The 12,859-nt window shown below is 44.0% G+C and overlaps 1 protein-coding gene across 1 annotated transcript in view; it reads left to right on the top strand.

Moving 5' to 3' along the window:
• LOC115184554 (multiple epidermal growth factor-like domains protein 11) overlaps positions 1–12,859 on the top strand; it is a 131,780-nt gene that overhangs the window by 26,054 nt on the left and 92,867 nt on the right. The window contains exon 5 of the mRNA XM_029745411.1: positions 4,431–4,523. Within this exon, the coding sequence (XP_029601271.1) occupies positions 4,431–4,523 (93 nt within the window). The remainder of the gene's footprint in view (positions 1–4,430; positions 4,524–12,859) is intronic.

Below are 12,859 nucleotides of genomic sequence, written 5' to 3'. Positions count from 1 at the left end.
GGAGGATAGCAGAGGAGGAAACGGGATCTGTTTGGATGTCGTTGGAGGATAGCAGAGGGGGAGGAAACGGGATCTGTTTGGATGTCGTTGGAGGACAGCAGAGGGGGAGGAAACGGAATCTGTTTGATGGAGGCAACAGACATCCCCCTCTAGTTACTGGTTTTGATCCATGTGGTGTTCAGAGGGAAGTCACTTTTTGATAACTCTTTTAAGGAGAGCTCTTTTTATTCTTTGATTGAGAGCTTGTGTGTGTGTGTGTGTGTGTGTGTGTGTGTGTGTGTGTGTGTGTGTGTGTGCGTGTGTGTGTGTGCGTGTGTCTGAGTGAGTGTGTCTGAGTGTGTGTGTGTGTGAGTGAGTGTGTGTGTGTTGTGTGTCTGTGTGGTGTGTGTGAGTCTGAGTGTGTGTGTGTGTGTCTGAGTGTGTTTGTTTGTCTGAGTTTGTGTGTCTAAGTGTGTGTTTGAGTGTGTGTGTGTCTGAGTGTGTGTGTGTGTCTGAGTGTGTGTGTGTGTGTCTGAGTGTGTGTGTGTGTGTGATGTCATAGAAGGCCCTTCTTGCCATGTCTTTCAGATTGTTCACAGCTTTGTGGAAGTTAACTGTGGCCCTGATGTTTAGGCCGAGGTATGTATAGTTTTTTGTGTGCTCTAGGGCAACGGTGTCTAGATGGAATTTGTATTTGTGGTCCTGGCGACTGGACCTTTTTTGGAACACCATTATTTTTGTCTTACTGTCAGGGCCTAGGTCTGACAGAATCTGTGCAGAACACCTAGGTACTGCTGTAGGCCCTCCTTGGCTGGGGACAGAAGCACCAGATCATCAGCAAACAGTAGACATTTGACTTCAGATTCTAGTAGGGTGAGGCCGGGTGCTGCAGACTGTTCTAGTGTCCTCGCCAATTGGTTGATATATATGTTGAAGAGGGTGGGGCTTATTTTGTATTTTTTATTTATTTAACCTTTATTTAACTAGGCAAGTCAGTTAAGAACAAATTCTTATTTACAATGACGTCCTACCCCGGCCAAACCCTAACCCGGACGACGCTGGGCCAATTGTGCACCGCCTTATGGGACTCCCAATCACGGCCGGTTATGATACAGCCTGGAATCCAACCAGGGTCTGTAGTGACGCCTCTAGCACTGAGATGCAGTGTCTTAGACCGCTGTGATACAGCCTGGAATCCAACCAGGGTCTGTAGTGACGCCTCTAGCACTGAGATGCAGTGTCTTAGACCGCTGTGATACAGCCTGGAATCCAACCAGGGTCTGTAGTGACGTCTCTAGCACTGAGATGCAGTGTCTTAGACCGCTGCGATACAGCCTGGAATCCAACCAGGGTCTGTAGTGACGCCTCTAGCACTGAGATGCAGTGTCTTAGACCGCTGCGATACAGCCTGGAATCCAACCAGGGTCTGTAGTGACGCCTCTAGCACTGAGATGCAGTGTCTTAGACCGCTGCGATACAGCCTGGAATCCAACCAGGGTCTGTAGTGACGCCTCTAGCACTGAGATGCAGTGTCTTAGACCGCTGCGATACAGCCTGGAATCCAACCAGGGTCTGTAGTGACGCCTCTAGCACTGAGATGCAGTGTCTTAGACCGCTGCGATACAGCCTGGAATCCAACCAGGGTCTGTAGTGACGCCTCTAGCACTGAGATGCTGCGTCTTAGACCGCTGCGATACAGCCTGGAATCCAACCAGGGTCTGTAGTGACGCCTCTAGCACTGAGATGCAGTGTCTTAGACCGCTGCGATACAGCCTGGAATCCAACCAGGGTCTGTAGTGACGCCTCTAGCACTGAGATGCAGTGTCTTAGACCGCTGCGATACAGCCTGGAATCCAACCAGGGTCTGTAGTGACGCCTCTAGCACTGAGATGCAGTGTCTTAGACCGCTGCGATACAGCCTGGAATCCAACCAGGGTCTGTAGTGACGCCTCTAGCACTGAGATGCAGTGTCTTAGACCGCTGCGATACAGCCTGGAATCCAACCAGGGTCTGTAGTGACGCCTCTAGCACTGAGATGCAGTGTCTTAGACCGCTGCGTCACTCGGGAGCCCCAGCTTAAGCTGCATCCCTGTCTCACACCACGGCCCTGTGGAATGAAATGTGTGTGCTTTTTGCCAACTTTAACCGCACACTTGTTTGTGTACATGGATTTTATAATGCCATATGTTTTTCCCCCAACACTACTTTCCATTAATTTATATAGCAGACCCTCATGCCAAATTGAGTCAAAGGCTTTTTTGAAATCAACTAAGCATGAGAGAATTTTACCTTTGTTTTGGTTTGTTTGTTTGTCAATTAGGGTGTGCAGGGTGAATACGTGGTCTGTTGTACGGTAATTTGCTCAGTACATTGTTTTCACTAGTCTGCTGTTAATGATAATGCAGAGGATTTTCCCAAGGTTGCTGTTGACACATATCCCACGGTAGTTATTGGGGTCAAATTTGTCTCCACTTTTGTACATTGGGGTGATCAGTCCTTGGTTACAAATATTTGGGAAGATGCCAGAGCAGTGGAGGATGTTAAAGAGTTTAAGTATAGCCAATTGGAATTTGTGGTCTGTATATTTGATCATTTCATTGAGGATACCATCAACACCACAGGCCTTTTTGGGTTGGAGGGTTTGTGTTTTGTCCTGCAGTTCATTCAATGTAATTGGAGAATCCAGTGGGTTCCGGTAGTCTTTAATAGTTGATTGTAAGATTTGTATTTGATCCTGTATATTTTTGTTGCTGTTTGTTCTTTGTTATAGGGACAAAAAGATTGGAGAAGGGGTTTATCCATACATCTCCGTGTTGGACAGATAACTCCTCGTGTTGTTGTTTGTTTAGTGTTTTCCCATTTTCCCAGAGGTGGTTAGAGTCAATTGCATTGAGCTGATTTCTGACGTGCTGTTCCCTCTTTTTCCATAGTGTATGTCTGTATTGCTTTAGTGATGCACCGTAGTGAAGGCGTAGGCTCAGGTTTTCTGGGTCTCTATGTTTTTGGTTGGATAGGTTTCTCAATTTATTTCTTAGGTTTTTTTGCATTCTTCATCTCTCTCTCTTTCTCATCTATCTCTCGCTCTTAATATTTCCTTTTTTTAATTTGTGCACCTTCTCATCTGAGATTTATCTGATTGAAACAAACTATCTAATCCAATAATAGTTTCATGTACCACTGTTTTCAAGTCGTCCATTTTGTCTTTTCAGGTGGAATTGGTGTTTTGATCTTATTTTTTGGGGGACAAAATTAATTTGATAAACTTTTTGAATGATAAATAATGTGTGTGGCTAGAGACGAGTGCCAAAGCTGATTTATACAACCTGGGGATATAGTACGATCACAACAAGAGTCCCTGTCCTCCTGAAATGTTCTCTCTCTCTCTTTCTCTCTCTCTCTCTCTCTCTCTCTCTCTCTCTCTCTCTCTCTCTCTCGCTCTCTCTCTCGCTCTCTCTTTCTCTCTCTTTCTCTCTCTATCGCTCTCTCTTTCTCTCTCTCTATCGCTCTCTATCTCTCTCTTTCTCTCTCTATCTCTCTCTATCTCTCTCTTTCTCTCTCTATCTCTCTCTATCTCTCTCTTTCTCTCTCTATCTCTCACTATCTCTCTCTCTTTCTTTCTCTATCTCTATCTTTCTCTCTCTCTCTGCTATATCTTTCTCTCTTTCTTACTTTCTCTTACTTTCTCTCTCCTCTCTCTTCCTCTCTCCTCTCTCATTCTCTCTCTTTCTCTCTCCTCTCTCCTTCTCTCTCTTTCTCTTTCTCTCTCTTTCTCTCTCCTTCTCTCTCTGCCACCCACCACTCTCTCTGCCACTTTCTCTTTTTCTCCTCGTGTTCTTCTCTCGTTTCCTGCTCCCCTTCTCCCTCAAACTAATTCCTCAATGAGATTTTGACACATTGTGATGTATAGCTATATACTGTATATATAGTACTGTAGGGTAACCAGCCCTGACATGTAAGGAGTTACAGGGCACATTTTTTGCACAATAGGTTGTAAGCAGTTTACAAACAGGCCTTCAAATAATGTGTGTACATTACTGTCCATGTTGTAGCCCTCAGGAACATTTTATAAAAGTCTGTAGACTTCCCTCCCTCCCTCCTCCCTCCCTGCCCCTCCATCCCTCCCTTCCTCCCAAGTGTTCAGTAGAATGTGCCCATGGTCGGTGTGTGTGTGTATTTCTGTGTGTGTAACACCTCTCCTCTTCCCCGTACAGCTCAGTGTTCAGTAGAATGTGCCCATGGTGGGTGTGTGTGTATGTCTGTGTGTGTAACACCTCTCCTCTTCCCCGTACAGCTCAGTGTTCAGTAGAATGTGCCCATGGTGGGTGTGTGTGTATGTCTGTGTGTGTAACACCTCTCCTCTTCCCCATACAGCTCAGTTTTCAGCAGAATGTGCCCATGGTGGGTGTGTGTGTATGTCTGTGTGTGTAACACCTCTCCTCTTCCCCATACAGCTCAGTGTTCAGCAGAATGTGCCCATGGTCGGTGTGTGTCTCCTGATACGTGTCAGTGTGAACCAGGCTGGGGAGGAGTGGACTGTTCTAGTGGTGAGTCTGCTGTAACACACACACACACACACACACACACACACACACACACACACGCACTCTGTCAAGTCAAACAGATCCTGCAGCCCTATGACCTTCTGAGTTATTGCACTCCTCTAGTCTCTGTGGTTTACCTCTTTATGACTGAGAGAGACCAAGGCAGTCGGCAGAGCAGGATGTCAATCTACCATCAGTTATAATATAATAGAGGTGCTGTGGTCAGGAGGGAGGAAGTTAGGTCAATCTACCATCAGTTATAATAGAATAGAGGTGCTGTGGTCAGGAGGGAGGAAGTTAGGTCAATCTACCATCAGTTATACTATAATAGAGGTGCTGTGGTCAGGAGGGAGGAAGTTAGGTCAATCTACCATCAGTTATAATAGAATAGAGGTGCTGTGGTCAGGAGGGAGGAAGTTAGGTCAATCTACCATCAGTTATAATATAATAGAGGTGCTGTGGTCAGGAGGGAGGAAGTTAGGTCAATCTACCATCAGTTATAATATAATAGAGGTGCTGTGGTCAGGAGGGAGGGAGTTAGGTCAATCTACCATCAGTTATAATATAATAGAGGTGCTGTGGTCAAGAGGGAGGAAGTTAGGTCAATCTACCATCAGTTATAATAGAATAGAGGTGCTGTGGTCAGGAGGGAGGAAGTTAGGTCAATCTACCATCAGTTATAATACAATAGAGGTGCTGTGGTCAAGAGGGAGGAAGTTAGGTCAATCTACCATCAGTTATAATAGAATAGAGGTGCTGTGGTCAGGAGGGAGGAAGTTAGGTCAATCTACCATCAGTTATAATACAATAGAGGTGCTGTGGTCAGGAGGGAGGAAGTTAGGTCAATCTACCATCAGTTATAATAGAATAGAGGTGCTGCGGTCAGGGGGGAGGAAGTTAGGTCAATCTACCATCAGTTATAATATAATAGAGGTGCTGCGGTCAGGAGGGAGGAAGTTAGGTCAATCTACCATCAGTTATAATACAATAGAGGTGCTGTGGTCAGGAGGGAGGAAGTTAGGTCAATCTACCATCAGTTATAATAGAATAGAGGTGCTGCGGTCAGGGGGGAGGAAGTTAGGTCAATCTACCATCAGTTATAATATAATAGAGGTGCTGTGGTCAGGAGGGAGGAAGTTAGGTCAATCTACCATCAGTTATAATATAATAGAGGTGCTGTGGTCAGGAGGGAGGAAGTTAGGTCAATCTTCCATCAGTTATAATATAATAGAGGTGCTGTGGTCAGGAGGGAGGAAGTTAGGTCAATCTACCATCAGTTATAATATAATAGAGGTGCTGTGGTCAGGAGGGAGGAAGTTAGGTCAATCTACCATCAGTTATAATATAATAGAGGTGCTGTGGTCAGGAGGGAGGAAGTTAGGTCAATCTTCCATCAGTTATAATAGAATAGAGGTGCTGTGGTCAGGAGGGAGGAAGTTAGGTCAATCTACCATCAGTTATAATATAATAGAGGTGCTGTGGTCAGGAGGGAGGAAGTTAGGTCAATCTACCATCAGTTATAATAGAATAGAGGTGCTGTGGTCAGGAGGGAGGAAGTTAGGTCAATCTACCATCAGTTATAATAGAATAGAGGTGCTGTGGTCAGGAGGGAGGAAGTTAGGTCAATCTACCATCAGTTATAATATAATAGAGGTGCTGTGGTCAGGAGGGAGGAAGTTAGGTCAATCTACCATCAGTTATAATATAATAGAGGTGCTGTGGTCAGGAGGGAGGAAGTTAGGTCAATCTTCCATCAGTTATAATCTAATAGAGGTGCTGTGGTCAGGAGGGAGGAAGTTAGGTCAATCTACCATCAGTTATAATATAATAGAGGTGCTGTGGTCAGGAGGGAGGAAGTTAGGTCAATCTACCATCAGTTATAATAGAATAGAGGTGCTGTGGTCAGGAGGGAGGAAGTTAGGTCAATCTACCATCAGTTATAATAGAATAGAGGTGCTGTGGTCAGGAGGGAGGAAGTTAGGTCAATCTACCATCAGTTATAATAGAATAGAGGTGCTGTAGTCAGGAGGGAGGGAGTTAGGTCAATCTTCCATCAGTTATAATCTAATAGAGGTGCTGTGGTCAGGAGGGAGGAAGTTAGGTCAATCTACCATCAGTTATAATATAATAGAGGTGCTGTGGTCAGGAGGGAGGAAGTTAGGTCAATCTACCATCAGTTATAATATAATAGAGGTGCTGTGGTCAGGAGGGAGGAAGTTAGGTCAATCTACCATCAGTTATAATAGAATAGAGGTGCTGTAGTCAGGAGGGAGGGAGTTAGGTCAATCTACCATCAGTTATAATATAATAGAGGTGCTGTGGTCAGGAGGGAAGGAGTTAGGTCAATCTACCATCAGTTATAATATAATAGAGGTGCTGTGGTCAGGAGGGAGGAAGTTAGGTCAATCTACCATCAGTTCTAATATAATAGAGGTGCTGTGGTCAGGAGGGAGGAAGTTAGGTCAATCTACCATCAGTTATAATATAATAGAGGTGCTGTGGTCAGGAGGGAGGAAGTTAGGTCAATCTTCCATCAGTTATAATAGAATAGAGGTGCTGTGGTCAGGAGGGAGGAAGTTAGGTCAATCTACCATCAGTTATAATATAATAGAGGTGCTGTGGTCAGGAGGGAGGAAGTTAGGTCAATCTACCATCAGTTATAATAGAATAGAGGTGCTGTGGTCAGGAGGGAGGAAGTTAGGTCAATCTACCATCAGTTATAATATAATAGAGGTGCTGTGGTCAGGAGGGAGGAAGTTAGGTCAATCTACCATCAGTTATAATATAATAGAGGTGCTGTGGTCAGGAGGGAGGAAGTTAGGTCAATCTACCATCAGTTATAATATAATAGAGGTGCTGTGGTCAGGAGGGAGGAAGTTAGGTCAATCTTCCATCAGTTATAATCTAATAGAGGTGCTGTGGTCAGGAGGGAGGAAGTTAGGTCAATCTACCATCAGTTATAATATAATAGAGGTGCTGTGGTCAGGAGGGAGGAAGTTAGGTCAATCTACCATCAGTTATAATAGAATAGAGGTGCTGTGGTCAGGAGGGAGGAAGTTAGGTCAATCTACCATCAGTTATAATAGAATAGAGGTGCTGTGGTCAGGAGGGAGGAAGTTAGGTCAATCTACCATCAGTTATAATAGAATAGAGGTGCTGTAGTCAGGAGGGAGGGAGTTAGGTCAATCTTCCATCAGTTATAATCTAATAGAGGTGCTGTGGTCAGGAGGGAGGAAGTTAGGTCAATCTACCATCAGTTATAATATAATAGAGGTGCTGTGGTCAGGAGGGAGGAAGTTAGGTCAATCTACCATCAGTTATAATATAATAGAGGTGCTGTGGTCAGGAGGGAGGAAGTTAGGTCAATCTACCATCAGTTATAATAGAATAGAGGTGCTGTAGTCAGGAGGGAGGGAGTTAGGTCAATCTACCATCAGTTATAATATAATAGAGGTGCTGTGGTCAGGAGGGAGGGAGTTAGGTCAATCTACCATCAGTTATAATATAATAGAGGTGCTGTGGTCAGGAGGGAGGAAGTTAGGTCAATCTACCATCAGTTCTAATATAATAGAGGTGCTGTGGTCAGGAGGGAGGAAGTTAGGTCAATCTACCATCAGTTATAATAGAATAGAGGTGCTGTGGTCAGGAGGGAGGAAGTTAGGTCAATCTACCATCAGTTATAATAGAATAGAGGTGCTGTGGTCAGGAGGGAGGAAGTTAGGTCAATCTACCATCAGTTATAATATAATAGAGGTGCTGTGGTCAGGAGGGAGGAAGTTAGTTCAATCTACCATCAGTTATAATAGAATAGAGGTGCTGTGGTCAGGGGGGAGGAAGTTAGGTCAATCTACAATCAGTTATAATAGAATAGAGGTGCTGTGGTCAGGAGGGAGGAAGTTTGGTCAATCTACCATCAGTTATAATATAACAGAGGTGCTGTGGTCAGGAGGGAGGAAGTTAGGTCAATCTACCATCAGTTATAATATAATAGAGGTGCTGTGGTCAGGAGGGAGGAAGTTAGGTCAATCTACCATCAGTTATAATATAATAGAGGTGCTGTGGTCAGGAGGGAGGAAGTTAGGTCAATCTACAATCAGTTATAATAGAATAGAGGTGCTGTGGTCAGGAGGGAGGAAGTTAGGTCAATCTACCATCAGTTATAATAGAATAGAGGTGCTGTGGTCAGGAGGGAGGAAGTTAGGTCAATCTACCATCAGTTATAATAGAATAGAGGTGCTGTGGTCAGGAGGGAGGGAGTTAGGTCAATCTACCATCAGTTATAATATAATAGAGGTGCTGTGGTCAGGAGGGAGGGAGTTAGGTCAATCTACCATCAGTTATAATATAATAGAGGTGCTGTGGTCAGGAGGGAGGAAGTTAGGTCAATCTACCATCAGTTATAATAGAATAGAGGTGCTGTGGTCAGGAGGGAGGAAGTTAGGTCAATCTACCATCAGTTATAATAGAATAGAGGTGCTGTGGTCAGGAGGGAGGAAGTTAGGTCAATCTACCATCAGTTATAATAGAATAGAGGTGCTGCGGTCAGGGGGGAGGAAGTTAGGTCAATCTACCATCAGTTATAATATAATAGAGGTGCTGTGGTCAGGAGGGAGGAAGTTAGGTCAATCTACCATCAGTTATAATATAATAGAGTTGCTGTGGTCAGGAGGGAGGAAGTTAGGTCAATCTACCATCACTTATAATAGAATAGAGGTGCTGTGGTCAGGAGGGAGGAAGTTAGGTCAATCTACCATCAGTTATAATATAATAGAGGTGCTGTGGTCAGGAGGGAGGAAGTTAGGTCAATCTTCCATCAGTTATAATAGAATAGAGGTGCTGTGGTCAGGAGGGAGGAAGTTAGGTCAATCTACCATCAGTTATAATATAATAGAGGTGCTGTGGTCAGGAGGGAGGAAGTTAGGTCAATCTACCATCAGTTATAATAGAATAGAGGTGCTGTGGTCAGGAGGGAGGAAGTTAGGTCAATCTACCATCAGTTATAATAGAATAGAGGTGCTGTAGTCAGGAGGGAGGGAGTTAGGTCAATCTACCATCAGTTATAATATAATAGAGGTGCTGTGGTCAGGAGGGAGGGAGTTAGGTCAATCTACCATCAGTTATAATATAATAGAGGTGCTGTGGTCAGGAGGGAGGAAGTTAGGTCAATCTACCATCAGTTCTAATATAATAGAGGTGCTGTGGTCAGGAGGGAGGAAGTTAGGTCAATCTACCATCAGTTATAATATAATAGAGGTGCTGTGGTCAGGAGGGAGGAAGTTAGGTCAATCTACCATCAGTTATAATAGAATAGAGGTGCTGTGGTCAGGAGGGAGGAAGTTAGGTCAATCTACCATCAGTTATAATATAATAGAGGTGCTGTGGTCAGGAGGGAGGAAGTTAGTTCAATCTACCATCAGTTATAATAGAATAGAGGTGCTGCGGTCAGGGGGGAGGAAGTTAGGTCAATCTACAATCAGTTATAATAGAATAGAGGTGCTGTGGTCAGGAGGGAGGAAGTTTGGTCAATCTACCATCAGTTATAATATAACAGAGGTGCTGTGGTCAGGAGGGAGGAAGTTAGGTCAATCTACCATCAGTTATAATATAATAGAGGTGCTGTGGTCAGGAGGGAGGAAGTTAGGTCAATCTACCATCAGTTATAATATAATAGAGGTGCTGTGGTCAGGAGGGAGGAAGTTAGGTCAATCTACAATCAGTTATAATAGAATAGAGGTGCTGTGGTCAGGAGGGAGGAAGTTAGGTCAATCTACCATCAGTTATAATAGAATAGAGGTGCTGTGGTCAGGAGGGAGGAAGTTAGGTCAATCTACCATCAGTTATAATAGAATAGAGGTGCTGTGGTCAGGAGGGAGGGAGTTAGGTCAATCTACCATCAGTTATAATATAATAGAGGTGCTGTGGTCAGGAGGGAGGGAGTTAGGTCAATCTACCATCAGTTATAATATAATAGAGGTGCTGTGGTCAGGAGGGAGGAAGTTAGGTCAATCTACCATCAGTTAGAATAGAATAGAGGTGCTGTGGTCAGGAGGGAGGAAGTTAGGTCAATCTACCATCAGTTATAATAGAATAGAGGTGCTGTGGTCAGGAGGGAGGAAGTTAGGTCAATCTACCATCAGTTATAATAGAATAGAGGTGCTGCGGTCAGGGGGGAGGAAGTTAGGTCAATCTACCATCAGTTATAATATAATAGAGGTGCTGTGGTCAGGAGGGAGGAAGTTAGGTCAATCTACCATCAGTTATAATATAATAGAGTTGCTGTGGTCAGGAGGGAGGAAGTTAGGTCAATCTACCATCACTTATAATAGAATAGAGGTGCTGTGGTCAGGAGGGAGGAAGTTAGGTCAATCTACCATCAGTTCTAATATAATAGAGGTGCTGTGGTCAGGAGGGAGGAAGTTAGGTCAATCTACCATCAGTTATAATATAATAGAGGTGCTGTGGTCAGGAGGGATGAAGTTAGGTCAATCTACCATCAGTTATAATAGAATAGAGGTGCTGTGGTCAGGATGGAGGAAGTTAGGTCAATCTACCATCAGTTATAATATAATTGAGGTGCTGTGGTCAGGAGGGAGGAAGTTAGTTCAATCTACCATCAGTTATAATAGAATAGAGGTGCTGCGGTCAGGGGGGAGGAAGTTAGGTCAATCTACCATCAGTTATAATAGAATAGAGGTGCTGTGGTCAGGAGGGAGGAAGTTTGGTCAATCTACCATCAGTTATAATATAACAGAGGTGCTGTGGTCAGGAGGGAGGAAGTTAGGTCAATCTACCATCAGTTATAATATAATAGAGGTGCTGTGGTCAGGAGAGAGGAAGTTAGGTCAATCTACCATCAGTTATAATATAATAGAGGTGCTGTGGTCAGGAGGGAGGAAGTTAGGTCAATCTACAATCAGTTATAATAGAATAGAGGTGCTGTGGTCAGGAGGGAGGAAGTTAGGTCAATCTACCATCAGTTATAATATAATAGAGGTGCTGTGGTCAGGAGGGAGGAAGTTAGGTCAATCTACCATCAGTTATAATAGAATAGAGGTGCTGTGGTCAGGAGGGAGGGAGTTAGGTCAATCTACCATCAGTTATAATATAATAGAGGTGCTGTGGTCAGGAGGGAGGGAGTTAGGTCAATCTACCATCAGTTATAATATAATAGAGGTGCTGTGGTCAGGAGGGAGGAAGTTAGGTCAATCTACCATCAGTTATAATAGAATAGAGGTGCTGTGGTCAGGAGGGAGGAAGTTAGGTCAATCTACCATCAGTTATAATATAATAGAGGTGCTGTGGTCAGGAGGGAGGAAGTTAGGTCAATCTACCATCAGTTATAATAGAATAGAGGTGCTGCGGTCAGGGGGGAGGAAGTTAGGTCAATCTACCATCAGTTATAATATAATAGAGGTGCTGTGGTCAGGAGGGAGGAAGTTAGGTCAATCTACCATCAGTTATAATATAATAGAGGTGCTGTGGTCAGGAGGGAGGAAGTTAGGTCAATCTACCATCAGTTATAATAGAATAGAGGTGCTGTGGTCAGGAGGGAGGAAGTTAGGTGAATCTACCATCAGTTATAATATAATAGAGGTGCTGTGGTCAGGAGGGAGGAAGTTAGGTCAATCTACCATCAGTTATAATATAATAGAGGTGCTGTGGTCAGGAGGGAGGAAGTTAGGTCAATCTACCATCAGTTATAATAGAATAGAGGTGCTGTGGTCAGGAGGGAGGAAGTTAGGTCAATCTACCATCAGTTATAATATAATAGAGGTGCTGTGGTCAGGAGGGAAGTAGTTAGGTCAATCTACCATCAGTTATAATATAATAGAGGTGCTGTGGTCAGGAGGGAGGAAGTTAGGTCAATCTACCATCAGTTATAATAGAATAGAGGTGCTGTGGTCAGGAGGGAGGAAGTTAGGTCAATCTACCATCAGTTATAATATAATAGAGGTGCTGTGGTCAGGAGGGAGGAAGTTAGGTCAATCTTCCATCAGTTATAATAGAATAGAGGTGCTGTGGTCAGGAGGGAGGAAGTTAGGTCAATCTACCATCAGTTATAATATAATAGAGGTGCTGTGGTCAGGAGGGAGGAAGTTAGGTCAATCTTCCATCAGTTATAATCTAATAGAGGTGCTGTGGTCAGGAGGGAGGAAGTTAGGTCAATCTACCATCAGTTATAATAGAATAGAGGTGCTGTGGTCAGGAGGGAGGAAGTTAGGTCAATCTACCATCAGTTATAATATAATAGAGGTGCTGTGGTCAGGAGGGAGGAAGTTAGGTCAATCTACCATCAGTTATAATAGAATAGAGGTGCTGTGGTCAGGAGGGAGGTAGTT

This window comes from Salmo trutta, unplaced genomic scaffold (assembly GCF_901001165.1).
Source record: "Salmo trutta unplaced genomic scaffold, fSalTru1.1, whole genome shotgun sequence".
Taxonomy (NCBI): Eukaryota; Metazoa; Chordata; class Actinopteri; order Salmoniformes; family Salmonidae; genus Salmo; species Salmo trutta.
Note: the sequence above shows the minus strand (reverse complement) of the source record. Positions and strands in the feature narration are given on the sequence as shown.